Source organism: Cricetulus griseus, chromosome 7 (genome assembly GCF_003668045.3).
Source record: "Cricetulus griseus strain 17A/GY chromosome 7, alternate assembly CriGri-PICRH-1.0, whole genome shotgun sequence".
NCBI lineage: Eukaryota > Metazoa > Chordata > Mammalia > Rodentia > Cricetidae > Cricetulus > Cricetulus griseus.
In genome coordinates this window covers 112,954,743-112,982,599 of record NC_048600.1, presented here as the reverse complement: position 1 = coordinate 112,982,599, position 27,857 = coordinate 112,954,743, and the positions used below count along the sequence as shown (strand labels likewise).

General features: G+C 42.5%; 3 protein-coding genes across 6 annotated transcripts; all 3 read right to left on the bottom strand.

The window, feature by feature from the left end:
- Positions 1–2,415: 2,415 nt before the first annotated feature.
- Positions 2,416–2,808, bottom strand: LOC100756015 (keratin-associated protein 2-1). Its single transcript, XM_027428195.2, has one exon. The coding sequence runs from the start codon at positions 2,806–2,808 to the stop codon at positions 2,416–2,418; it is 393 nt and encodes a 130-aa protein (XP_027283996.1).
- A 4,915-nt stretch (positions 2,809–7,723) lies between these two features.
- On the bottom strand, positions 7,724–8,116 carry LOC100756520 (keratin-associated protein 2-1). Its single transcript, XM_027428194.2, has one exon. The coding sequence runs from the start codon at positions 8,114–8,116 to the stop codon at positions 7,724–7,726; it is 393 nt and encodes a 130-aa protein (XP_027283995.1).
- Positions 8,117–14,479: 6,363 nt separating this feature from the next.
- Positions 14,480–26,209, bottom strand: LOC100755426 (keratin-associated protein 4-6-like). Of its 4 annotated transcripts, XM_027428185.1 has the most exons (3): positions 19,564–19,981; positions 14,837–14,921; positions 14,480–14,783 (listed from the first exon to the last, which is right to left on the bottom strand). In XM_027428185.1, the coding sequence occupies exons 1-3, from the start codon at positions 19,979–19,981 to the stop codon at positions 14,480–14,482; spliced, it is 807 nt and encodes a 268-aa protein (XP_027283986.1). The 4 variants fall into 4 exon arrangements, with proteins under 4 accessions (XP_027283986.1, XP_027283989.1, XP_027283988.1 ...); XM_027428188.1 differs by lacking the exon at positions 19,564–19,981 and having other exon boundaries at positions 14,480–14,753; positions 14,837–14,973; XM_027428187.1 differs by lacking the exon at positions 19,564–19,981 and having other exon boundaries at positions 14,852–14,973.
- Positions 26,210–27,857: the final 1,648 nt, after the last annotated feature.

The following is a 27,857-nucleotide window of genomic DNA, read 5'->3' as shown; positions in this document are numbered from 1 at the left end:
GTTAGAGATAAAAAAAATGGTGAGTGAAGATACACACACACCAAAAAAGGCTTACAGAGGAAGAGGGGTACAGATCAGAGGTAGAGCTCTTTCTTAGTGTCCATGAGGCTCCATCCTCAGCACTGCAAAAGCCAAACAAAGAAATGGGATTTGACTGCATGGTGGTGACACACCCCTTTATTCCCAGCACTAGGGAGGCAGAGCCAGATGTCTGTGAGTTGGAGGCCAGCCTGGTCTACAGAGTGAGTCCCAGGACAGCCAAGGCTACACTGGGAATCCCTTTCTAAAAAAAAATAAAAAAGAAATGGAATTCATAAATCTCAAGGTCTGATGGCAAACAATCACCCTCACTAAAAATGAGAAAACTCCATTGCACACATATTAAAGATGTACCTCTATCAAATGGTCCCTAGAATTCCTTAGCCACAGAACACCCTGGACACATGACTTCCTATGGAGACATCACGTGATGAATCAGCTCAGTGTTCTAAGAATGCACAACCAAAACTGGGGCGAACGGGGCTGGGAAGATAATGTCTTCTCTCCTCCCCTCTTAGAGTTTATTTTTTCTCAATATCATTCTATCCTATCCTATCCTATCCTATCCTATTCGCCAAATGTTGAATTAGAACCCGATCTTGACCAAAACCAGTCCAGTTCTTCTCCTCACTAAGCTCCCACACTTGCCCTCTCTTATCAATCAGAACATGTGGCTAAGTGTACAAGCAGTGCATTCAAAAGACCCATTTAGATTCCATTCCTGGGACTCAAGAAGTGTATAGCACTTTTAAAAAAATATTTTATTTTAGTAACAATCTTATTTTACATATCAATGCCCCCATTCCCTCAGCCTCTCACCCCCCATGCCCACACTGAACCCCCAACTCACCCTCACCCATTCCCCAAGGATAGAGAGACCTTTCATGGGGGATCCTAAAAGTCTATCACATCATTTGGGGGAGGGCCGAGGCCCTCCTTCCTGTATCTGGCCTGCAATAGGATCCCTCCATAGGGAATGGGCTCCTAAAGTCCATTTGTGCTCTAGGGATAAACATTGGCTCCACTGTTAGAGGTCCCATAGACTGCCCAGATCTCCTAACTGGCACCCACATTCAGAGGGCTTGGTTCAGTCCAATGCTGGTTCCCCAGCTTTATGACTAGGTCAGGTCAACTGTTTTTGTGGGTTTCTCCAGCACTTCTTGGCTCCTTTGCTCATTCCTTCTCCCTCTACAACTGGATTCGGGGAGTATGGCTTAGTGTTTAGCTGTGGGTATAGCCCTATTTTTAGCCCTTGTTTTGTAATTTGTTCATGTCTGTCTTTTCTCTACAGTGATTTCTGTGGTAGAGGGCTTTATTCAAGCAAACAAAAGCAATATATAAAACAAAACAAACAAACAAATATTGGCTAGTCTTCCTAACTGTCCTAACAAGTCTCTAGTGGCAGTGAAGCCATCCCACAAGGGTTAATGTAAACATCATGTCATCCACATTGACACTGTTTTAAGGACACCCACCATATGTCAGATTCTAACCAAGGCTGTATTTGGTCTTCTCATCATCAGCTGCACTGGAAACCTAGCTTCCATAGTGGTACTGGTTGGGGAAATGAGAGAGTGGCTGATCTAGTGAATACAAAGGAATTCAGTGGTGTTGGTGTTGGTGTTCCTGGGCACTACTAGCTAATCTAATCATTGCATAGTTTTCTATGTTGGGAAGTAAAGAGGGCTGCAACTTGGGATTTCTTCTTTTTCTCCTATGTATGGATCACTCATGAGTCAAAATCACAATCAAAGATCTAGCTCAGTGTTTCTGCCCCATCAACACAAGTCTGTGACTTTAAATATGAAAGCCCATTGGCAAAATTATCTGAGATAGTTGAAGTCTTTTTACAATTACAGATGCTGCACCTCCAATGCTCTGGAGGTGGTGGTGGCAGTTCAAAATACAGCCCTTAGAAACATTTTCTTTTGATTCTTCTCATTCTGAACACTGTAATTTATCCTGTAAAGGAGGTTGTGACTATTAAGAAATAACACAACAAGCATATGCTCTTCATCAGAAATACAATTTTATTTTCTATCATGCAAAACCACAGGCTAAAAATATCATGCTGAAGATATATCCCATCTGAACCCTGAAATAGAAAAATTACAGTGACTCAATGGGATCAAGCTTCATTAAAGAACTTCATCTTTGTTTACTCATGTTTTTGAAGCCAAGAATTCAGCTGATGAGCGCTAGGATGTGTCTAGAAGTGTGCAGATGACCAGCTGCCTGTGTGTGGGAAGTTGGATAGGCCTTTACAGTTGAGTGAGTTGTGAAAGAACCGGTGGGTTGCAAAGACGGCACCTCTCATCTGCTCCCGCAGGAGTAGGAGGAGTTCTTTTCATCCGGCAAAGTTGTATGTTAGATGGTTCAGCAGCAGGTGTTGCAGGGGGAGGTCCTACAAGTGGTGCGGCAGGGAGCAGGCTGGCAGCAGGGGGGCCTGCAGCAGGGAGCCTGCACAGAGATGGGCTGGCAGCAGGTGGAGGCCCAGCAGCAGGGTCTGCAGACCACAGCTGTGCAGGAGGTGGGGCAGCAGGTGATGGGGCGACAGCAGCCCTGCTGCAGGCTGCAGGGGTCACAGCAGATGGGGCGGCGGCAGGGCTCACAGATGGGCCTGGTGCAGTGGGGCACACAGGTCACAGGGCGGCACACTGTGGTCTGGCAGGACACTGGGCGGCAGCAGCAGGGGTCTCGGCAGCAGCAGGGCTGGCAGCAGCCTCCACAGCTCTGGGAGGAGAAGGATCCACAGCAGGAGCCGGTCATGGTGTTGTCTGGGTTGGAGTGAGGCTGAGGAATAGAGAGCAGTTGGGTGTTTTCAGGTGTGATGTCTCCCCTTGGTCGGGTCCCTTTATATACCTGGCAAATGCTGAGATCCTAAGGACACAAAGCTATTTCCTGGACTCGTGGTTACCCAATGAAGAGAACCCTAGGTTCGGTTTCCAGGCAACAATTCCAGTATCTGCAAGGATGCTTTTCTTTCCACCCTTCTACTATTTCCCTTGGAATGAATTCCTGATAGCTTGTATCATCAGAACTATTGCTCACCTGTCAGTCAATCCTCCTGGACTAGGCCATGTGACAGACTGAAAGTCTGAAGGACACACTACTGATGTCACTTTCCCCTTGTTCACAGCCTCTGAGGAGGTATGAGGCTATGAAGCACATGAGTCATAAGCCTGGTTTCTGATTGACGTCCAGACTAAGTAACAATTCCCGAAGATGGTTCATAAGAGTAGATGTGTGTCTATTCTGTTGTGGAAAATATGGCCCAAGGCTTCTGAAAAATAGCTAATTGCCTTGCTTGTGGAGAGATAATCACCAAAGCATCAGAGTGGCTTTAAAGAAAGGAACCTGAATTGTCCTGAAATTCACACCCTCTCATGAGACACTTACTGTGTGAACCTGGCAAGTAGGGGGACGGAGAGGGAAAACTAAGCCCCCAAATTTCTTACCAAATTTTATAGTCACAATTTGTAGGGAGACAAGATAAAACTAAAAGCAATTAAAGATGAAGACCTTCTCAAAGGTAAGATTAAACCAAGTGATTAATTCCTATCTGTCTTTTCAACCTCTTTTATGATTGCTATATTTCTGATTTCTAAGTATGGCATAAACACTGCGTGTTAAATTCTTTAAAATCTGTTGTAGGGCTGGTGAGATAGCTGGCTGGGCAAATAATCCTGCCACCAAACCTGGCAGCTGGAGTTTAATTCCTCAATACCCACATGGTGGGAAGAGAAAACTGAAGCCTACAAGTTGTCTTCTACCTCCATACATATACCAGAACATACCTGTTTCCACAGGCATGGGTATGTACTCACACACAACATAAGAAAAATAATCAAAATCTATTGAAATGTGTGTAAAGGAATCAGTCATCTTTCTGTGGTCCATACAGTGGTTTGTTGAGAATTTAGATTGCTTATAAAATATGAGATAGCATTATTACAAAATAGGATAGCCGATGAGTGGATAAAGAGCTTTGTGCTCTGCCACCAGAACCAGGGGATATGGAAGACAAAGAAAGGGTAAGGGGGAAGGTGAATAATGGCACTGGACAAGGATTCCTGAAGACTTTGGGACCAAATTTTCGTCTGAGTGTGTGTGATTGTTAGTTTTCATTGTCAGCTAGTCATGCTGTAGAGTCAACTGGAAAGGGAGTTGGAATGAGGAGTTGTCTAGATTAGTTCAGCCTGTGGCTATGACTATGAGCTGTTTTTTTTCTCTATTGAGTTGGCTGAGATAGGAAGATAGATCCAGAATGCGAGTAGCTCCATTTCATAGGCAGGGCTCTGGAGTGAATGAAAAGTGCAGAGTGAGCTGAGCCCCACCTTGCATGCGTTAACTCATTGCTGCACTTAACTACGTATGTAGTATGACCAGTGGCTTCAACTTCCCGTCACCTTGACTTCCCCACAATGATGCACTGTCACCTGGAATTGTACACCAAAATACACCCTTCCTTCCTCAAGTTGCCATAGTCAGGAATATTGTCACAGCAAGAAGTAACTAATAGACGATCCCAATTTCAGGTAGGAGATATAAAGTCAAAACAGAAGAGGGGTCTTACATGTTTGATAGCCCATGCTGATGTTGGTTCTCTTGTAAACAGTCCTGTTTAGCTTATCTAGATACCATTTCCTGCAATGTCACCAGAATGCTACCACCCATCAGATCCTATGATGACCCCAGCCACCTCCTGTCTCTTTGTTATTCTGCTGGGTAGGTGCTCTTGCTGACACACATTCAGAGATAGGCTTGTTGAAAGGGGAGTGTCCCTGACTTCATGACATGATCTTTTAAAGCCAGAATAATTTTAAAACATATTATTCCAGTTCCAAGCATTCTGCAAGAGCATAATCACCAGTGGGAGCATGTGCATTTTAAGCATAATGATAATTAATTGTGAGATTTTTGTGATTGGGTTGGAAAAGAATGTAGTGACGGTGACTGTTGGTCCAGTAGGCCATGTCCTCATCTTGATAGTTTTATGATAAACTAGTTTGGTGGTTTCTAGATATCAGGAGATGTTTAAAATTCTGAAAAAATATATTTTTCATAGGGAATTCTTTCTTAGTAACAATCTTAAAAATACACTCCAATCATCAGGTCAGAAATGAGGATGAGGTAGGCTGAGGGAAAAGGGAAGTATTATCTCAGAGCAGATGACATCTTCCCAGCCCCAGTTTCCTCATCTGTGAAATGAAGTCTTCAGTATCTGGAGCTCTTCATGGACCACTTTATTATAACACCCATGCAAGTACAGAAGACAGAGAGATGCATATAATTAACCAAAATGAGAAAAACAGTCAAATTGAAAAATACAGAAAAGCAATGATTAGGGAACTGCTAGAAATTTTGGATTTATTTCAGTAACTAAAGATTATATATATATATTATGTAAATAATCTATCATATATTTATCATCTCTCTTAAATTTAAATATTCATCTGCCTAAAGTCAGGAAGATTAAACCAATGTCTTAGCATCTCTTACTGCTTTTAGATTTAAGTCCCCTTGAATGGGTAAGTATGAAAGACTTTCAGATACACATTTTGCCCTACTGCTCTTTTCTCTTGTTATTCAACTCTCCTCAGAAGCCCTAGAGTCTAGAGCTCATTTCTATTGATTTTGAAACTAAGACTCATAACAATAGTAGATTTGGAGCCTGAACTGGTCATCCAGGGATCAGATTTTTGAGTATTCCAATTGTCATCAGAGAGCCTTTATCCAGTAAGGCTCTGAAAACAGATGCAGAGACCCACAGCCAAGCATTAGGCTGAGCTCAGGAAATCCTGCTAAAGAGAGGCAGGAAGGATTGTAGGAGCCAGAGGGGTCAAGGACATGGCAAGAAAACCCACAGAAACAACTCAGAGTCTGAACCAACAACCAGGGAGCCTGCAAGGGACTTACCTAGGCCCTCTACATATATGTGACAGTTGTGTAGCTTGGGACTCCTAACAGTAGGATCAGGGACTGTCCCTAACCCTTTGGCTGTCTCTTGGGAATCTATTCTTCATACTGGATTGCCTTGCCCAGCCTTAAGATAAGGGGAGGTGCTTATTCTTACCACAACTTGATATGCCATGCTTTGACTATTCCCATGGGAGGCCTGCCCCTTTCTGAACAGAAACAGGAGGACTGGATGGGGGCGGCAGGTGGGAGGTGAGGAGAGAGGGGAAACTGGTCAGTATGTAAAATAAATAAATATAAATAAAAACTGTGATAAGTTTTAAAGATTCCTTTCATTCTAAATCCATATTAGTCTGATACCAAGGTATATCGAGACTAATTAGAAAATGCATTTCTGCCAGTGGATGTGAAGTATTTCAGAAAAAATATTGAAATATATGAGTAGGATCTTCCCCTGAATTCTGTCTGACCCTCAATGATTTGATGTGAGCTAGTGAGCATGTTTTTGTTTGTTTGTTTGTTGTTGTTGTTTTAAGACACAATATAACTAGTAAAAATAGTGACACTGGGCACTGAATGTGTGGCCTGTAGCAGTCATTTGACTTTTTCAGATATCTATATTGAGAATTGCTAAATTCCCCATTCTATAGTGTCATCCCTCAGTAGGTGGGCCCAGACAAGGTAAGAAAGGTAGCGGTGGAAGCCAGAGGGAGCCAGAGAGTAAGTAGTGCTCCTCTGCTTCAGTTCATGCCTGCCTTGCCCTGGCCCCTCTTGATTGATGGTCACTGTAACCTGTAAAAGGAAGCAAACCCTTTCTTCTCCAGGTTGCTTTTGGCCATAGAGTTTATCACAACACGTGAAGCAAATTGGAACAAGCAAAAAGTTAGAGAAGTTAAGTTGTATGTGATGATTTGTTTTCCTTAAGTAAACACCTCCTGTTCTTTAATTCTTGTAAAGACAATTCCTTTGCAGCTTAATTTCATTTGACAAGTGGAAATCAAGCATCAGCCCTTGTCCTGAACACCAAGCTCTGTCTCTGCAGCCAAGGCCAATAAATGGCCATCTCTTCCTCAAAGACAGACACTAGATCATCTCAGTGCAGTGTTTTATGGGGCGTGAAATAACTTAGGATGCTTCAGGAACATGCTGGGGTACCTGCTGTAGCCTGGTTTCATGTAAGTGGATGCACACATTCGCATGCATGTGTGCGCTTTTTGGTGGTATAAGTTTTAAGACACGTCCACTGGAAAGACTGAGATGATTATTAGAAATGAAATCAGAGGTAAGCACACAAAAGAAGGCGATGAAAGAATATTTGAGAGAAATGACAGAGCTTTGGTTTTCTTGTGCAGAGTCTAGACTCCTGTTCATCTGTATCCTCTAATAGCATATACTAAATATGAATGAATCGGGAGTGTGGCATTTGCTATGCCAGAAAAATCATTTTATTGAAACAGTGAGCAACACATGGCAGAGACATTGGTGGGGATTTGAACTGCCTAAATCATAAGGGCATAAGATGGGCTTGTCCAGTCCATTCTGGGGACCTCTGAAGGGAATTTGTCATCCATGGCAATGCCTGCTGATACAGATGTCTGCAATTTGGCATAGGACAGGAATGACAATGTCCTTATTTCACACCGTATCTAGGTGGCAGAATGTTAAATTGTTGTCACCTCTGGGGAAAAATATTTTCTTTCAATTTGATTAAAATCCCAAATAGGTGGGTAGGTGATGGGACATCCTTGGTGGGGATGCCAGGAGCTCAGCAGCAGGCATTGCAGGGGGAGGTCCTGCAGGTGGTACGGCAGGGAGCAGGCTGGCAGCAGGGGGGCCTGCAGCAGGGAGCCTGCACAGAGATGGGCTGGCAGCAGGTGGAGGCCCAGCAGCAGGGTCTGCAGACCACAGCTGTGCAGGAGGTGGGGCAGCAGGTGATGGGGCGACAGCAGCCCTGCTGCAGGCTGCAGGGGTCACAGCAGATGGGGCGGCGGCAGGGCTCACAGATGGGCCTGGTGCAGTGGGGCACACAGGTCACAGGGCGGCACACTGTGGTCTGGCAGGACACTGGGCGGCAGCAGCAGGGGTCTCGGCAGCAGCAGGGCTGGCAGCAGCCTCCACAGCTCTGGGAGGAGAAGGATCCACAGCAGGAGCCGGTCATGGTGTTGTCTGTGTTGGAGTGAGGCTGAGGAGTAGAGAGCAGTTGGGTGTTTTCAGGTGTGATGTCTCCCCTGGGAGGGGTCCCTTTATATACCTGGCCAGTGCTGATGACCGCCAGGCACGTGATCATTCTTGTAAATCCTTGGGCCAATTAAGAGAAGACTTAGTGTTGACTAATGGTATGTTTCCCCCTCCACACATATCGTGCATATACACCACAAATATTTCTTTATTTTCTTTTGTGGTTTGTTCTTACTGAATCTAAACTCTGGATTCAATTATGATGAGTTTGGAATGTTTGTAAGTCATCAAGGAGGAAAGAATTTGTTTCCAAACCAGATATAGTCTAACCACTCTCTCCTGGCTCTGACATCATCATTTTGCCTTCAAAGACTCTCCAGGTTGCCACCTAAGCAGTGACTTGCCGTATTAGTACACACATGACAGCTGCAGATTAATTGTGCTACTCTAAACAGACCAATCCTGGCTTGCTTCCCAGAGAACTCCCAGCATGCCCCTCTGGCAGCTGTGTGGTTTCACAAGTAGTGAAGGACCACATGGGCATTTCCAGCCTGTCTCACTGGTTTGCTCACTCTCTCTTTCTGAGGATCGGGGCTTTCCAGTCCTGGCTGTTGTTTTCTTATTGACCTGGAATGCCCTGCTTGTCCTTAGAACCTGAACTCAGCTTCCACCTTGATCATAAATAAAGATTCCTTGCCATGTTTATCTTTGGGATTTATTTAGGATTAGTCATTGCATCTGTAGAATCCAGGAAAGGATCATGGAGCATCTACAGGCTGGTCCCTTCCCTCATTTACAGATGTAGGGTTTACTGAGGTCACACAGTGAGGTTGCAGTGTGAGGTCAGTGCCCTGAGTCCCCTTACTCTTTACTGATGTAAACAATCTCTGCCCTGGGGTCTATGCTTACTGTTTGGTAAACTGTGATTTTATCAAAGTAAGTAGGAAGTTTCCTTTTTATTTATGTAGGGTTGCTAACTGATCCCATTAGTGGAGTGGGGAAACTTTTGACCACAGAATAGGTAACTTCTGGGCAAGGGCCAAGACCAGAAGGTTCTCTCTGAAGGCTACCAAAAGACAACCCCACTGTTGGCACCCTTATTTCCCTGATTTTAGCTTGATTTAGCAAATGGTGGTAAATGAGGACAAACTGCTTTCAAAACCTAGCTCAAGAGTCTGTGAGATGCCCCAGCAGATAAAGGTACCAACCTCAAAGCCTGAGGACCAGAATTCTAGTCCCAGGACCCAAGTCAGAAGATAACTGACTTACACACACACACACACACACACACACACACACACACACACACACACACACACACGTGATAAATGTTAGAAAATAAAAACAACTTTACTCAAATGCTCTTTAAATGTCATTTATCCTGAAATTACTCTTCTTGGGTTTTAATGGTGAGGAATTTTATTAACATCATGGGGAAATTAGCTCTATTGCACATGGGAGATATCATGAAATTGTAGCTATCAGTTTTCCTAAATCCATTATGTCTGCCTTTCCTTGTGCAATGACCTGATAGAAGAAAACTAGTTCCAGTTTGTTTTCAAATAACCTTTTTATTTATGACCAGATTCTATGGGAATTTTGCCAGTCTTTCTTAGTAATTTGAATTGATGATTTGCATCTTAGGATTGTAGGGAATCCCATTTTCTTTTGTAACTGGTTTTTAGTAAAAGCTCCTACTCTAAAACAGCTTACCACAGTTACCTTCTTGAATATACCTCATTTACCAGTGTTATGTTTTAGCTGCTGTTTTCCTGCCTATCACATGAGAACTTTAAGTTACCCTTTATTGGATGCTTGATGTGTTTCATGGATTGTAACAGACATTTTAATAACTGGTTGACTACCATGCTAATCAATGGAGATGGCTATTATTATTTCCACCCTAAAGAGGAGTAACCTGAAGCTTAGAGCAGGTAACTAATTTGTTCAAGATTAAATAGCTGTTTACTAGTAGAGTCTAGATACAAAGTCAGATATAACACCTCAGTGGTTAATGTTTAAACAAAGATGCTCACAAGTGAATGGACCCACCCTACAAAACATTAATAAGTTGGCTTTACACTGTCCATATAAGCTTAGTTTTATCTATTAACCTTCACATTTATGAATTTATGATTCCAAGATTTATTAAAACAACATATAACCAGTCCTGGCATGTGTTCTTGGACATCGCTTCATTTTTACTGTCTTTGTAGGAAACCGTCTTCCCATCTTTGCACACTGACAAGCATACTAAATTAGTTTATTATTACCAGGATTGAGTTAGTTACTCTCAACTGTGGTGCAGAACAATCAGCCATGAACTCTCACCAAGTACAATAATAAGTGTTTATTTCCTGGTCTGGCTGTTTTAAACCTGGGAATGGCTTCTGGTCACAGGTTAGTGTGGGACTTCTTTTGGAATTAGGAGTGCCATGTTTCAGAAATGAACTACTTTATTTTCTACATACATAATTTTATAGTGGTTGTACCTGAGTGTAGATGACACATCTTTACATTTTAAAAGTATTTGTTGTTTTCCAGGCAGTGGTGTCACATGCCTTTAATCACAGCATTTGGGAGGCAGAGGCAGGCAAATCTCTGTGAGTTCGAGGCTAGCATGGTCTACAGAATGAGTTCCAGGACAGACAGGGCTGTTACACAGAGAAACTCTGTCTCGGAAAAAACAAAAACAAAAACAAAAACAACAACAAGAAAAACCCTACCACTACCAAGAAAAATCAAACAAACAAAAAGTCTTTGTTGATTATTTGAAGTTAAAATCTAGTAAGTTATCCTGTATTTTAGGTGCCAGTCCTACTTAGCAGAGAGAAACCCTGGATGGGAGAAGAAAGAGGGGAGAGTTAGTGTTAATGACAGATAATCTAAAGAAGCTGAGAATCAACTGCTCCAGTGACCTCTGTCATGGTGCTTGGGCAATGACTTTTAGAGAGTGATATTACGGGCTCTGTTTGTGTAAGTCATGTCTTCTCTCGATTCCTCTTGTTCCAGATAGTCAAGAATTATCAGTTATTGAACACATATCGCTGGATTTCCCCATAGAAGTTCACATTATCTCCTGTTAGTTTGTATTTATTTGTGACCCAAAAGACAAACAAAACACCAAATATTAGGAAGATCCTGGTTTGATGAAAGTTAATGGAAGAAAAGTAAACCCTGTTTTTTTTTTATGGAGATCCAAAAGCTAACGTACGTTTCAAATCTGACTTCAGACAGTTGTGATGTCAGGATCCAAACAAAACGAAGAAATCCATTTGTCTCAGGTCAGGCATCTCCTAGCAAACTGGAAACCATCTGGAGAAATACTTTTGGCCATCCATTTCCTCACCCAAGGTGTCATTATTCATCATAATTTAATAGTCTGGAGGTTCTTATCTCTATGGGAATTTTATATTCCTTGGCTGTAGAACTGTCCTTATTGAGTTACTTTTATTAACTAACTAGTTACTGATCTCAGTTATGTCTGAATTGCAATGTGCTCCCTCTAGGTAGTGTGTTTGGTGTTACAGTGTTGGACACAACTTCACTCTCTTACCCACATGAAGCCACACAGATCATGTAGGAGGCAGTGAAAATGGTGGTGCCCAAGGCTATGACACTCCTTAGTGAAATCATTTCTTTAAGAGAAAATGGACCACCACTAACGCATAGCAGCAGACGAGCTTTGGTGGGAGTCATTTTTCTAGTTTCACTAGATGTTAGTCAAATGGATATTCTGTTTTTTTTTTTTTTGTCCTTGCCAGCATGCCAGCTGTCCTTAAAACCTTTAACTTCCAGGCGTCTTTCAGTTTCTCTTACAAAATTTCAAGTTATCATTTGTGAATCAAGGAAGCAGAGAAGATAGTGCAATTTTTACGTTTATTCATGATCATCTCAGTGTTTAGGGCAGTCCAGATTCTAACTGACAAGAAGTTTCTACCTCCCATGAGCAGTTGGTCTCGGTGCTCAAATCCCTAGGCAATCTGGGATTTCCCCCATCTCATTTCTCTTAAATACGAAAAGCATTTAACACCTGTTATCTCTCCCCTACAAACAGCCATCGCCACAATTTTCTGATCATAACTCATATAAGTGAGTATCCAACTTACCCATATGAAGGGTTGTTGTGACTTACTCAAATAAGCAAGACAGCAAGGAAAGGACTCGAAGGGCTAGTGTCAGCTTACCACAGATATAGTCTGCCTGAGTGCCAGTTGGCTAGAGGGATCTCATCTTCTGTGGTTTAACGATTTTCTGTGACCAATAGAACATGGCAGAAGTGATGTTTATTTGAGTTATGGGACCTGAGCCTCACATGTTGAAGTTTCAACTTTTCTCTCTGGAATAACTGCGACATTCTATGAAGAAGCTCAGGAAAGTTCAAGAGGAGAAGAAAGGCCAAGTACCTAGATGACAAATGGTTCCTATGTGTGTCCCTCAAAGGCCCATGTGTGAAAAAGAGTGCTACCTTTAAAAGGCTCATAAGTTAGTCCCTAGCTAAGATACTATTAAAGGGTAATTAGCCCATGAGAAGGCTTACAATATCACAGGCTGTCTTAGTTACAGTTTCTATTGCTGTGAAGAGACACCATAACCATGGTAACTCTTAGAAAGAAAATCATTTAGTTGGGGCTGGAGGTTTAGTACATTATCATCATGGCAGGAGGCATGGCAGCATGCAGGCAGACATGGTGCTGGAGAAGAAGCTGGGAGTTCTATATCTGGATTGGCAGGCAGCAGGAAGAGAATGGCACTGGGACTGGCTTGAGCTTCTGAAAACTCAAAGTCCAACCCCAGTGACATACTTCCTCCAAGACCACACTTCCTAATAGTGTCACTCCCTCTGAGCCTATGGAGGCCATTTTCAAACCACAACACTGGACTAACCCACTGGTGAGCTTCATGGCTCGAAGAGCTATTAGAACAAGGCCTGGTTTGATAACCATGTACTACCACACATGGATATGAGCTAGTTTTTAAACTCCTCAAAAGAGGAAATGAGCTTAGGAATTCCAGCCTTGAAGGGTGTGTGTCTCTTAGAATACTGAGAGTGAAGATGCTTGAGATAGAAAGACCCTGAGGGACCATGTTTTGAAGCATTGCTGACTATCCAGATGAGTTGTGTGTCCCCAACAGTATAACAAAATGTGAATCTCTTCACAGCAGAACTCAGTGAGTAATGCAACTCACTTTGTGGTTGTCATTCTGAAATGCTGCTTTGTTAAATGGAATAAGTTGAGGGCATTATTTTTATATTAATTAATCAGTTACTTAAGTGAGACATGGGGTTGCTGTGTAGTGCTGGCTGGCCTAATATTCATCATGTAGCCCAGTTGCTTTAAACTTATGAGTCTTCTGCCTCAGTTTCCTTGCATACTGGAATTACAGACATTCACCACCACACCTGGATTATTAAACTCTTAAAAGAAGACTTTCTTGATTTCATTGGTATGTACATTTTTCCCCTCAGAAAATCGCTTTTACATTCTTCTACAAAATAGACCTGATGGGATTAAAAGGTATAATATGCAAAGGGTATAAGTATTTTAATTAAGAACAATGATGTAAATTAAAATTTTCCTAAATTTGAATATGAAGACCCACACGTATAGAAACATTGTCTTATGGTTTTTTATTGCTTTGAAGAGACCCCATGGCCACAGTAACTCTTATAAATGAAAAAAAAATTAATTTAATTGGGGTGGCTTGCAAAGGCCAAACATGGACAGACAGTCCCTGGAGCTGGAGTTGCAGGTGATTATACACTGCTCAACATGGGTGTTGGGAACTAAACTCAGGTCCTTTGCAATAGAGAAATTACTCTTAAGCAGCCAGACCTAAGTCCTCAATTATTTAGTACAATAGTTATGGAAGACATGGAGGACAGGAACAATGAATTCTTAGGTGTAAGAAAGTTTATTAGAAAAAAGAAAAACAACAGGACATAAGAAATTCATTTTAGAAACAAGAAATACAGAATATACCCAAACCCCCAGGGCTGTGGTTGTAAAGTCAATGTTCAGACAAGGGTTGTAGAAAATGCCTAATTTACTGGGAATAACAATTTAGAGCCACAGAGTTAATTAATTTGGAGAATTAGGATGAATCCTTAGCCCATGAAATATATTTCCCACACTGTACTAACATTGGAAAGAAAGGGTAGCTAAGGAGTGAATGTACAGTGATCCAGGATGGGCTGCCATATTCTGGGGAGGATGGTGGGCTCCCTGGAATTGTGCATCCCATCCTGTTAAATGATGTTAAACAGATTCCATGTGTCCTAAGGGTTCACACCAAAGATTGGCATATATCTTCAGGGGGAGATGAGCCTAGAGCGGGGATCTCAGCAGCAAGGGATGGCACAGCACATGGGGCGGGGGCAGGTGGAGATGACACAGGTGGGGCGGTAGCAAGTGCTCTGGCAGCAGACCTGACCACAGACTGGACGCAGGCAGCAGCAGGGGCGGCAGCAGGGCCGGCAGCAGGGCTGGCAGCAGGGGCGGCAGCAACTGGAACCACCACAGGAGGGTTGGCAGCAGCTGGAGATGCAGCAGCTGGGGCGGCAGCAGGGGCGACAGCAGGTGGGCTGACAGCACACAGACTGGCAGCAGCTGGGTCTGCAGCAGCTGGACACACAGCAGCTGGGTCTGCAGCAGCTGGACACACAGCAGCTGGGCCTGCAGCAGCCTGGCAGCTGGGCCTGCAGCAGCTGGACACACAGCAGCTGGGGCGGCAGCAGGTGGTCCTGCAGCAGGTGGTCTGGAAGCAGCTGGGCTGGCAGCAGCCTTGGCCACAGCCCTCCTCAGAGCAGACAGAGCCACAACAGGAGTTGACCATGATGTGAGTGAGAGGTGGAGGTTCTGAGTGGGTTTACAAGATAGTGAAGGTATTGGGTTTGGAAGTCTCCTTGCCCTACACCCCCTTTTATACCCCGCTGAACACCTCATATGACTACATCATTACTTCCTTGTTCATATTTTCCTTCTTGGGAAACTTAATCATTTAATTGCATAATTGTAATGCTTCTAGCTAAATACACCAAAAGAAAGAAAACAAGGCATTTTACTTTCCGGGTGGCTCCCATGTTGGCAACCGAAACTCTCATCACATTTTTTCCATAGTGGGTGGTCTTTGTCCTTTTTGCAAGTAACTTGTCATGTGATTCTTTGGCATTTTGTTTTCTAAATGTGAAATTCCCTCCTGTGTGGCCACAATCCCTTGCAAATTGTGGAAATGCTTTTCCACAAATTCTAGTATGTCTTTGACTGTCAAGGAATGTTCTATCCAGGTGAGATTAAGGGAAGGAATTAGAAGGAGAGACCATTTGGAGGGAGACTGTCCCATTTCCTATGGGGAAGACAGTGATCTTATGTGTCCACTGGAGGATTGGGGAGATGGTCAGACCTAAGAAAGTTGTCAGGTCTCATTCTAACCTCTTAAACTGAAGGACTTAGCAGTTGTTCAACCACTTGGAAATCATAGAAACTCATTTTTGTTTCCTGTGTCTTTCTGGAGAATGATTATGAGTGAGGAAATTTTGTTCATCTTTTAATTGGGAAACTGCCCAGTAGATTTCTTTTCTCACTCACAGAGGCATCCAAAAAATTACAGAGTAGGTACTATACTTCATTAGTATTTTGTCACATTTATTTATTTATTTATTTATTTATTTATTTAGAGTGTTTGTGTGTATGGGTACACTCACCATGTAGGTCCCAGGGATGGAATTCCAGTCATTAGGCATGGCAACACCTACTGAGTCACCTTGCTGGTCTGATTTTTTTTTATATGTAAACAACATTTTCAGTTTCTAACTTTGTTAACATATATGCAAGAGTTTCGGCTGGAATATTCTAGGCATATAGCAGGTATATCCTCATGCCTTTCTGTAAGTGGTTGGATAAGACACAGACAGAGGGAAACACTTGGCACAAAATAAAGACTTCCAATGAGTTTAATGAAACATCTAAAATCAAAATATGCAGTATGAGAATGTATGCCATGTGTCCTTGGCAGAGTATGGTTTGTAAAATGTCACTGTGTATCAGGCTCTGAATGAGTTGTGTTGCATTTCTTTTGTTTTTTAATGCAATTCTATGATATGAAGTACTGCACACTCTTCTTTTGATGGAAGCAGAGAGAGGCTAAAACTAAAATGTATGTCCAAGAAGACACACAGTGAGCTGAATGTGCCTCTGAGTAGCAAAAGAAGTGTGAAGATTCAGGCTCACAAGCCTTCTCTGGGCTTGTTCCCTCTTCTTGGAAGGCTTCTGGTCAGCTCTGCAAATGCTTCCTCATCCATCAAGGCTCACTAAAGATGTTTCCTCTTTCGTGGTGTCTGTCCTCATGAAGAACATCTTCACAGGTCACGACCCCCTGCATTGTGCTTCTAACTCAGCACATTCTACTTTATGATAGAGGCTTGCAGGGTGGAGGGAAGTGTAGGCACAGACCATTGTATATATAGAGAGAAAAGGCAGGAAACAGTTCCAAAGTGGATCACAGCCCCCTTTGAGAAAAACACCATTTATTTATCTAACCCATTATTTGGTCAAATGTTCATATTGCTTATGAGGCAGTGTTTGCGGTGGTGTGTCACCAAAGAAAGGCTAGGTGTAGGAAGCAGCAGAAAACTTGGTTTGCAGAGGGAGACTTGTCCTCAGATGTCCATTAATAGCACTCATATGTCTATAGGCATTGGTGGAGGTAGGAAGAAGGCACTTACCAAACAGTAACACCTATTCTCTTCTGCCCCTAGACCTCCCAGTTTTAGTCTTACTGCTAAGAAAATTATTAGCCGAAAACACTTCTGAACATCCCTTGACTTTGCTTGAGTTTTACATCCTACAGAGCCCTAGACAGAGACTCCATCCCAGAAGGTACAAGAGAGGAATTGGGTAAAATGGACAGAAGAGGAGAAAAACCAAAACATCTGTGTTAAGGATGGGGTTTTACTGTGGACAACAGTGCACAGGTTATGCCAAGTGTCTAAGTCTAGATGCATTTGGCTGCCATGACAGTCTCCTCAGAATATCTTAGAGGACCAGCTGGGCATTGGTATTAACCACGAAGTCGGTATAATATGAATTTAAGAAAACAGATTGATTTCTTACGCACAAACAACAATGCTTCATAGAATCTACTCAACATTCTTACAATAAATACTAAAAGATGCAAATAAACATGCCTAGCCACGCACTCAGTCTGGATGTGAGTAAGTACCAACATTTCTTGAAGTCTATCAAATAATCTTTAAATAAATGACAGCATAAGTCATGTACAACCAAAGCTAGTTGTGTGCGTGAATGCTGTGTATTCACTGTGTATATGAATGTGTTTACTAAGTCTGTAATGCATACCAATGGCTCTTGAATGAGATTAGCAATGACTCATGAAGGGGAATTTACTTTTGGTCACAGACTTGTGTGCTGTTTTAAATTTTAAAGACTGTGTGTGAGAGAGGTGGGGTTCCTATATAAACTCCATAATTTTCTTCATGGATTATGTGCAGTATGTTTCTGCCATTTACTTATATTCTTATTTCTACCAGGCACAGAAAGATTGAGCATTCATTTTAATGAATGGTTCCAGCTCTCAAGTCATCTATCATGAATGGGTTTTTGGATACAGGTGGAAATCTCCAGAAAGCAGGTGCTGAGACAGAGAGCAGCATGCTAGAGTTTCAGAGACATGCTGTGGGGATCAACGGCCATGGGAGGGAAGGGTCAAGTAGGAATGGATACTGGGAAAAAAACCAATCTGGAAGTCACCTCACGGGCAGGTTTAGTTGGTCTTCTGGGGAGTTCAGAAAATGGAATGACATTGTTTACAGTCTCCAAGTGGAGGAGAGGAATGTGGTTCTTTATCATGCCATCCTGGAAAAGGAGGGCAGCCTCAGGGAAAACGCACCACCCCCAGCAACAGCGATGGGCTTCCCCTCAGCCCTCACTTACATCACCTGTCTGCTTCAGAAGTGGTCCCGTGTACAGGGGGGTGAAAGCCCTGTTGATATTCTGCCTTCGTGAAGCACACATGTGGAGATAAGATTCACCACACCTGGCTGGAGCAGAAGACATAGAGTAAGCCGTCCACTGGCTGTTGGCAGTCCCTCAAAGAGACTAAAAGGCAGTGTGGATTGTGTTCAGTCTTCCCTGATAATTTCTCCTGTTGGATACTCACGGCTACTCTATCATTTTAATTCCTTCAGAAAACTAGACAGTAATTAATACCATTTCACTTCTGTTGGAAGTTTGACTAACCTGTGTTGTTTGCTTTTAAGTGTAGTGAAAATACAACTCGCATTTAGGCAGTCATGTTGGTGAGATTTATAGGTGCAGCTTCTGATGCTTCCAGGACTCACACCCTCACAGTAAACTTCCTGATCCTCTGGCTCTCACAATCTTTCCATCCTTTCTTCCACAACGTTCCCTGAGCCTTAGGTGAGGGAGAGTTTTCTAGATGTATCTATTGGGACTGGACGCCACAACTCTGCATATTGATTGGTTACAGTTTTCTGTACTGGGCTCACCAAGTTAGATCTTAGAATTATGTATACAATAACAACTGAAGAAAAGAGGCCATGGAATTGAAAAAGAGTGGGGGTGGGGTATATGGAAGGATTTGGAGGGGGAAATGTAACTAAAATATAATCTCAAAAATGAACTAAATGAAGACAAAAATACATTTATCCAGGAAGCATATGAAAAGGTTTCTTTCTCTATTTTATAATTTTTTGAATATTCTTTCTCTCTCTTCCTCCCCCTCTCAGTGTGTGTGTGTGTGTGTGTGTGTGTGTGTGTGTGTGTTTGCAGTTGCCATAGCATACAGATAACAACATGTAGGAGCCAGTTCTCTCCCCCACAATGTGAATGCCAGATTTGAAACTCTGATAGTCAGATTCTTAATTAAGTGCTTTTATCTGCTGAACCATTTATCTTGCCCCCTTTTTTATTTACACATTTACTTTTTTCTTTTATTTTTTAAAAAGAAAATAACAATAACATTCAATTTTCAGTACCCATGTGATGGATGTTTATTTTGTTACATAGAAATAGCAAAGTATGAAAGACTACAAAAGACACTTCATTGGATTGTAATGGCAGAAGGGTTAAAATTTGTGGTCCCACAAGTGCCAGGAATAATTCAAATTCCTCCAGCATGATAAATAGATAAAAAGACAAGGTAAGACATGTGGGGAGACCTGTTAAGTTATTGGGAAACTTTTGATGAATTATTTCTAAGAGGAAGAACTTTGGACAGAAGTCAGAATGTGCACACGGAAAAACTGCAAATAACACTAATTTCTGGGACTCAGGAAATCATGTCCCTCCAACACTACATATTTTCTAGAAGGATGGACTTCATTTTTAGAGAATGAGGAGATAGATGGTGCATTGAAAGCGAAGATTCAGCAGCAAGGGATGGCACAGCACATGGGGCGGGGGCAGGTGGAGATGACACAGGTGGGGCGGTAGCAAGTGCTCTGGCAGCAGACCTGACCACAGACTGGACGCAGGCAGCAGCAGGGGCGGCAGCAGGGGCGGCAGCAGGGGCGGCAGCAGGGCTGGCAGCAGGGCCGGCAACAGGGGCGGCAGCAGGGGCGGCAACAGCAGCTGGAACCACCACAGGAGGGTTGGCAGCAGCTGGAGATGCAGCAGCTGGGGCGGCAGCAGGTGGGCTGGCAGCACACAGACTGACAGCAGCTGGGTCTGCAGCAGCTGGACACACAGCAGCTGGGGCGGCAGCAGGTGGTCCTGCAGCAGGTGGTTTGGCAACAGCTGGGCTGGCAGCAGCCTTGGCCACAGCCCTCCTCAGAGCAGACAGAGCCACAACAGGAGTTGACCATGGTGTCAGAGGTGGAGGTTCTGAGTGGTTTTACAAGGTGGTAAGAGTTCCTAGTCTGGTCTCCCCCCTTGCTGTCTCTTGCTTTTATACCTGACTGAGGGCTACTAACCACGTGACTCTTGTTTATACTACAGAAGAGCAGTTAGTTTTAGCCAATTAGTTGTGTTTGTCTATATATAGAAAAGGTGCTGCTTCCCTTTCCTGCTGTACTCTGTGCTATGTAATTTGGCAAAGAGAATCAGCTTTCCTTCTCTTCCTTTGATCTATTCCCCCAAGTTGGACACAGTTCATGACTTTGTCTCCTTGGGTTGGGTGTTAATTCTTTATGTCTGGCCTTATCCTGGGGTAATATGTTCAGAACAGACATTATGGTGACTATATCTCTGGAAGCAATAGTTCCAAGCAGGCCTTATGGGATGCTGGTAGGAAAATAGGATGGAACATTGGTATTTGGGGGTGTGTGTGTGAAGGAGGTAGCTTGCAATAAGCAAAGAATATTGTATTTCCCCCCTGGTCAGTCAGGTGTGAGCACACTTAGTGAAGGACCTATCAATCTTGTCTTTCTTAATCTCTGCAAGGTGAAACAACTTTGCAATAACACTCACTTTTTAGTGTGGGTGTCTTAAGGGCACATTTTGGTCAACCTTTTGGTAAGTCAACAAACCCAATGAGTATGTGCAATGCAATCGTCTTAATATATTGTCTATATGCATGAAATTCCCAAAAGATAAATAACTTTAAAAGGTATGCCTTTTTAATATTTTGAGTTATTCTTTTCCTCAGCAATGTATATTGGAGAAGTTTTGCTTGAGATAAGATAGAAATAAAGGCATGCACTTTCATCTGCATCTTACAAATGATTAAGGGGACAGGATATATACATGGTAAGGAGCTTGTTGGGCTAGTCTATAAAATAATAATTAGATATTTAAATCTCTGCATTCCCAATGGACAGTGTGATAACCCTGCTAGTTAAAATTAGTTGAATGCCTACTGTGTGCCAGGAACTTTTGGAGTCCTGTGTAATTGTTATCTTATTTATATTTCTCACGGACTCTGTGAGGTGAGTGCAATTCTTGTTCATTCCTTACAAATGAGGTGACTGGGGTCCCAATTGAACTACAGGGGCACAGCCAGTCTCTTATAGAATATGAAGAATGATAATCTAGTGCCATTTCTTATGCCTAGAATAGTCTATTTGCCTAGAATGTTGTTTTCTTCTTTGTCAAGTTAGCAAACTCTTACTCATCTTTCAATGCCCAGCATAGCTTACTTGTGACCTCTTTCTTGACATCTACTACACTCAACTGAATCTTTCTTTCACTATTGCCTCAGTTCTAGGGTATCAAATCATATCAGAACTGTTTTGCTTTATCTCCCTTTCCCAAGGCATAGCCTAAAAGGTCTTAGTCTCAAGAAATGTTTCACTTGCATTTATTAGCATGGTGCCCAGTCTTAAGTGAGAGGTCAGTTGAGTGAATATGTAATGTATTAAAAACAAAGGTACTTACCAATGAGTGAAATAAACTATTTGTGTGGAGAAGAAAGGATGAAACATGCAGATGATGAGCACAGGTTTAAATGGGCCTATTTTTGGACTTTTGATGGGTCCAATCACCTGCCAATTGTGTGTGTAGATTACAGAGGAAGACAGGGCTCAGTGAGCAGGATGGAGAGAATGTAAGGATTTTCTTGAATTTATACTGAATTCTGTGTCATCATTCAGTGGAAAGGAAAGTTGGATAAGCACCCAGGCCTTGCAAGTATTTGGAGGTGTGAGAATGTCAGGAAGCAGGAAGAACACTGAGGCGGTGCTTGTATTAAAGGGGTGAAATGAGAATGTCTGTCTAGGGTTGTGAGAATAAATGTAGAAAGGAGGAAGAACTTTGGTTTGATAGACAATTCAATGAAGTTAGCCAGACTTAGTTACAAAGACAGAGATACACAGTGCCTCATCATGCAAAAAGTTTCATATGCTTCTGTTTCATGCATGTGAATGAACACACTTTCGAAGTCAAATCCTTCTTGATAATTTTGGCATGAAAAAATGCCCACCAGTAGTCAGTGTACATGTTATACGGCTATAAAATTGTCAAAGAACAAACTCAACAAAAGTTTTTAAAAACACTGCATACTAAGCCATCACAAACAAAATAAAAATAAAATAGAAATAGCAGAGATAGAGAGAGAGGGGGGGAGGGAGGGAAAGAGAGAGAGAGGGGGGAATGTAATAGCTTTCAAGATCAATTAGAAGGAATCCCTGCCTGGTATTATAGCCTCAAGTGAAAAACTGTCTAGGAAACTTACTACTGTTGTTTGTTTATCTAAATTGAGACAGAGGCAAACTGTTTTCTAGGTGTGTATGCTTATACTTGTAGACAAATGCTACTCTCAGCCTTAAGCAGAGAAACTCTTTGTAGCCAATAGTAACGAAGGCAGAGATGTCCAGCTGCTCCAAATGCTGAGAATATGAGACAGCTGAATGCTCAGCTCTAAATAAGATTCTCACACCATGTCCTCCAAGGCTCAGAGGACATCGCCCAAGAGCAGACTATAAGAGTGTAAGATCGGAAAGATAAGAGAGGAAGGCTGTGGACCCCCATCCTCTAAGCAAGGAACGATGACAGCCTGCTAATAAGGACTCAGAGCGCTGTTCTTACCCGCTCGGATCCTGCACAAGACTGGCCTTGTCAGCAATCAGTCACGGATTAGGGCGGGGCTCTCATCATTCTTGCTGAACTATTGGCTAGTGATAGATTCTGGGCAAGGCGTAGTCCTTGCCTTTATTTCCTTTGCTCACTGGTAAGTAGACCAGCCTCCAAAGACCAGTCTCCAGTGAGCACCAAACTCAACATCACACAGATGGGCCAGGTCGGTATAACTTAGTGCGCCACAAAACAAAAAGACATAAATGAGGGAGACGGTGGGGGTGAGAATAATCAGAATGTATTATACCCATGTATGAAATTGTCAAAGAACAGATTTAATAAAAATGCAAAAATATGAAGAATTAATTAATTAAAGAATGACACAACTCAGACATTGGACATTTGTGGTAAGTGGTATATAAGTGTGCTCGACTCCCATTTTCCAAGACAGCTTGAAATGTCCTTAAGAGGCACAGGACAGATGAACGGATTTGGTATTTGATAAGACAAGCTAGCAACTCACTTAATGGTTGAAAAGGAGCCCATTTATAATTATTTTCTAATATTATTGGACAAGCACTACATTTTTTGTGGGATTTTTGTTCCATTTTGTTTTGTTACTTTTGGTCTTATTGTTTGTTTTGACGCTCATATTTGTTTGTTTTTTAAGAGCAGGAGAATACAAAGTTTATTGGGAAGGGAGCTGAGGAAGATCTGGGAGGAGCAAGGGCAGAGGCAAACATTATCAAAATACTTTGTATGAAGAAAAATTTTTAGAAAAGAAAAAAAAGATGAGACAAGTAATAACAACAACAACAATAATAAATAATAATAATAACCTTGATGATATTTGAGAGGGATGCGATAGTTCCTCTGAAATAGAATTGATTATTTAAAGGTAAAAATAAAATAGATTAGAAAAAAGATCAGCTGTTTAGGGGGGGAAGGTGTTTCATACAAAGATGCATGACAGTGGGAAGAAAGGTGTGAAAACACTGAGGTCTTGAAAATATTTGGAGGCGGGGGAATAAGTCATATGCCCTTTTATGCATAGTGAAAAATAAAATAATTAGAGGTGATACTTTTCAGCTATTAGGTTGTCAAAAAACTCAAAATTTGACAATATGGAAATAAATGTGCTCATGATTTTCTTGTGAAGATTTGCCAATAAATAGCATCATTATTCTTGGACATAGCTATTCCAAATCTATAAAGTATCCTCATATATAAAACCCAGAAAAAATATGAAGATATTTCTATAGGATTATTTCTATCAGTTCTATTTGCAAGAGGAATTAGAGTAACAAAACAGAACTGGACATGACCTGGGCATCCTCCTATGGGATACAGAAGAAGTAAATGACAGCCTCTCTCTGTGCAGCAGTGAAAGTGAAAGGGTTCCTCTCTCTGTGCTTCTACGAAGCAGTATATTGCTAAGCAGTGGTAAAGCAAGTGTAGAAAACACGCACCACATTCTACAGTATGTCTAAACAGCCATGATGCAAATAGAAAAATACACGTGGGCTAGAGAACTGGCTCAGAGGGTAAGAGCACTTGCTTACCTTCTGAGGGTTTTATCCCAAGCACCTACATGGTGGCTCACAACTATTGGTAACCCCAGTTCCAGTGGATCTGATGGTCTCTGTTAGTACCAGGCACACATGAGGTACATGGTCATACACACAGACAAGACACTTACACACATAAAATAAAAATCTTACAATGTGTTGCACACATATACATTGGCTTAAATTTAAAATGAGATAAGTGAGGACATACGAATAAAAGCTCTCCACTCATAGCTGAGATAGAGTAGTGGGGGTGGGCTCAAATCTTGTATGGGACAATGGAGAAGCCAAACAGAAAGGGAACATGGGTTTGTAGATATTGGCTGTCAGGTAGGGTAAGAGACTGAGCTACTGGTGTGTGGCAAAGAGGAGAGGGTGGGAGGAGAGGGAAAGGATCTTGTGTTATCACATTGTGGTATCACATTATCTTTAAACAAAAAAAAATTCTGTCCTCCAACAACAAGAACAACAAACAGATCTATTTCTGCTCCAGAGGGCTCAGGGACATTCGGGAACCTACGCTCTTTAGTTGCACAACCCAGACTCTACCATTGCATAGCTCAGTGTCTTCTTTCCTAGTTAGGGAATCTGTCTTGGTGTGGCAGAACAGTCAGAGAGAAGAAGCAGCCTGGATCTTGGTTACTTTACGTCATAGATTCATCTTCAGCCTCATCTTTTCTCTGTTTGCAAATGAGAGTTTACATACTAGCATAAAACCTCCGTCTCTCATGTTCATCCTCTGATTTCAAACTTAGCACTTTTAGCTTTCATTGTATTAAAAAATATCAATTGCCCTCTGTTATAGACACCGACTCCACAATCCTAGTAGTTACTATGAGATATTTGAATATCAACAGATGCAGACCCAGAGAATATGATTTACAGTCTTTCTAAAATGAGATTTCTGATTTCTATCCATGAGTTTTCCATGTTGTCTAAAGACAAAGGAGACTATTGATGAAAGAAGTGATGAAAGAAGGCAAATGTAGTTTAAATTTTGTTTTCACCAAAAAAAGCCTTTTCATTTATCCTACAGGTACGGCCAAAACACAAGTTCTTCAGGATTAAGAAGAAATCTTAGAGGCTTACAAAATCACACTGGATTTTCCATATGGGAACATGGTGGTTTATTTTGACATAGTCACACAACACAGGAAAACTGGAGAAGTAAGAATGGCCAAAGAGTATCTTTATTGAACAATTAATACAGATACTATAAAGAGCAACACCATAGAAATATGGAAATCAACCTGTGGACCTTTGAGCTTTGTGACCTGAACCTAGAAGCCAAGAGGAGTCTATCTATGAAGGATTGGTCAGGTCAACAGCTGGTGAGGTACGAGCAAGTCCACACATAGACGGGAAGGAGAGGTTCACATGAGGGATTTGGATGGAAGGTAGAATAGCTGTTGTTGGGTCCAATGAAATACAGAGACATGGTTCAACAAAAACAACATTGAACCCATTCTGTAGGTCCTTGTGGTAAGCTACAGGATCAGAAGTGAAATAGAAGCTGGATCCAGAGATGGAGTCTCAGCAGCAAGGGGTGGCACAGCACATGGGGCGGGGGCAGGTGGAGATGACACAGGTGGGGCGGTAGCAAGTGCTGTGGCAGCAGACCTGACCACAGACTGGACGCAGGCAGCAGCAGGGGCGGCAGCAGGGGCGGCAGCAGCTGGGCTGACAGCAGGTAGGCTGGCAGCACACAGACTGACAGCAGCTGGGTCTGCAACAGCTGGACACACAGCAGCTGGGTCGGCAGCAGCTGGGGCGGCAGCAGCTGGGGCGGCAGCAGCTGGGACGGCAGCAGGTGGGCTGGCAGCACACAGACTGACAGCAGCTGGGTCTGCAGCAGCTTGACACACAGCAGCTGGGTCTGCAGCAGCTGGACACACAGCAGCTGGGGCGGCAGCAGGTGGTCCTGCAGCAGGTGGTCTGGCAGCAGCTGGGCTGGCAGCAGCCTTGGCCACAGCCCTCCTCAGAACAGACAGAGCCACAACAGGAGTTGACCATGGTGTCAGAGGTGGAGGTTTGGGGTGAGTTTCTGAGAAAGTGAGTTTTGAGAATCTGAAGATCTCCTGGTTGGTGTTCCCTTTTATACTCCGCTCAGCAACTGGTGTCACTATGAGCAAAGCTCTTTTCTGTGTTTTTCTTACCAGGACAGTAATTAGTGTTATTAAGGCATAATTACATTTGCAAGATCAAATATTCCAGCATGTAGAAAAGCCATCATTTCCTTCTTCTACATTGCTATGATTCACTGAATTGGGGTATGTGAAAGGGCATTTGTGCTTCTATTTCTGCCTGTGTACCCTCTAAACTGGGGCTAGCACATGATCCATGTGTCACCCAAGGACGGCCTGACAATATTTCGAGAATAGGTCACAAAATGTTGACTCTTTTATGTGGCTACGCATAAGCAATTGCCTGGTAGAGTGCTGGCAAAGAGAGAGGTGGGGGAAGATTGATCAGGGCAATTATCTGGCCACACACAGTCAGGGACAACTGGGTCCGTAGCTAGTTGACAAGATTGCACCTGAATGGGTAGCTTTATCTGAGCATTTTTCAATGGCCAAGACTCATTTAATGAGTCAAACTTATGCCCTTAGGAATCCTCTCTAGGTATGGTGTATGAAATGTGAACGGGTTTGATCCATCATCCAATAAGCCAGCATATGCAGTAGATTCTGCCTTCTATAAAAGGAAAGTCCCATGTGACACTATTTCAATAATTATGGGTTTGAGACACTCTGCTTGGATAATGAGAGCATAGTAGGCTTTGCTCTTTGTCCTGTAAGCTCTGAAGTATGCTATGTTTGAAAGGAAATTCTGACGCAAATTGAAAGTTCTGAAGACCAGGATCCAAATCAAGAATTAAACACCTCACGTACTTTTCAATGAAAATGGAGATCACAGAGACTGTCACTGTTAGTGAGTGTCAGCCACACTACTTCTCTAAGACCCCACAAGGCATGAGGTCACTACAGCTCAGGAAGAAATGAGTTACAGTTGTTAGAGACTTCAGTGGTCCCCAGGCAGAAATGTTAACTTTTATACCTCTTATTGTCCTGTTCCATTTTCTTAGAATGTACCTGCTTCAGCTTCTTTCTAGAAAGTCCTTTTACTTTAAGTCAATAGGCAGCCCCGCCCTCCTTCCTGCCGAGTGTTTTCTTTGGCATTATTTTATTAGTTTATGGAAATCTCATCGCTCCTTTTGCTTGCCTTTATACTGGAGAGAGCCCTGCTCAATGACAAATGACTATAATCTAAATGTGTTCAATTGCCTCACCCCAGACTGTAAATTCCCAAAGTGAGTATTTACAGCTACGTATTACCACGTCATCATCTTGCTTGGTGTGATGTATAATTTTCATGATCAACTTGATGGGTTTTACTATCTCCATGGACACTCACATCTGGATGTATCAAAGAGAGTGTTTCCAGACAACTTAACCAAAGCAAGGAAGAGCCACCCTGAATGTTGATGACATACCCTTTGGGCTGTGGTCTCACACAGACTAAAGGGAGAAAGAGTGGAGAACCAGCATTCATCTCTCTCTGCTTCCTGACTTCAGACTCAGTGTGACCAGCTACTCCACACCCTCACTGCAGGTCTTTCCCATTACAATGGACCAAGTCCCCTTGAGTATAAGCAAAGCAA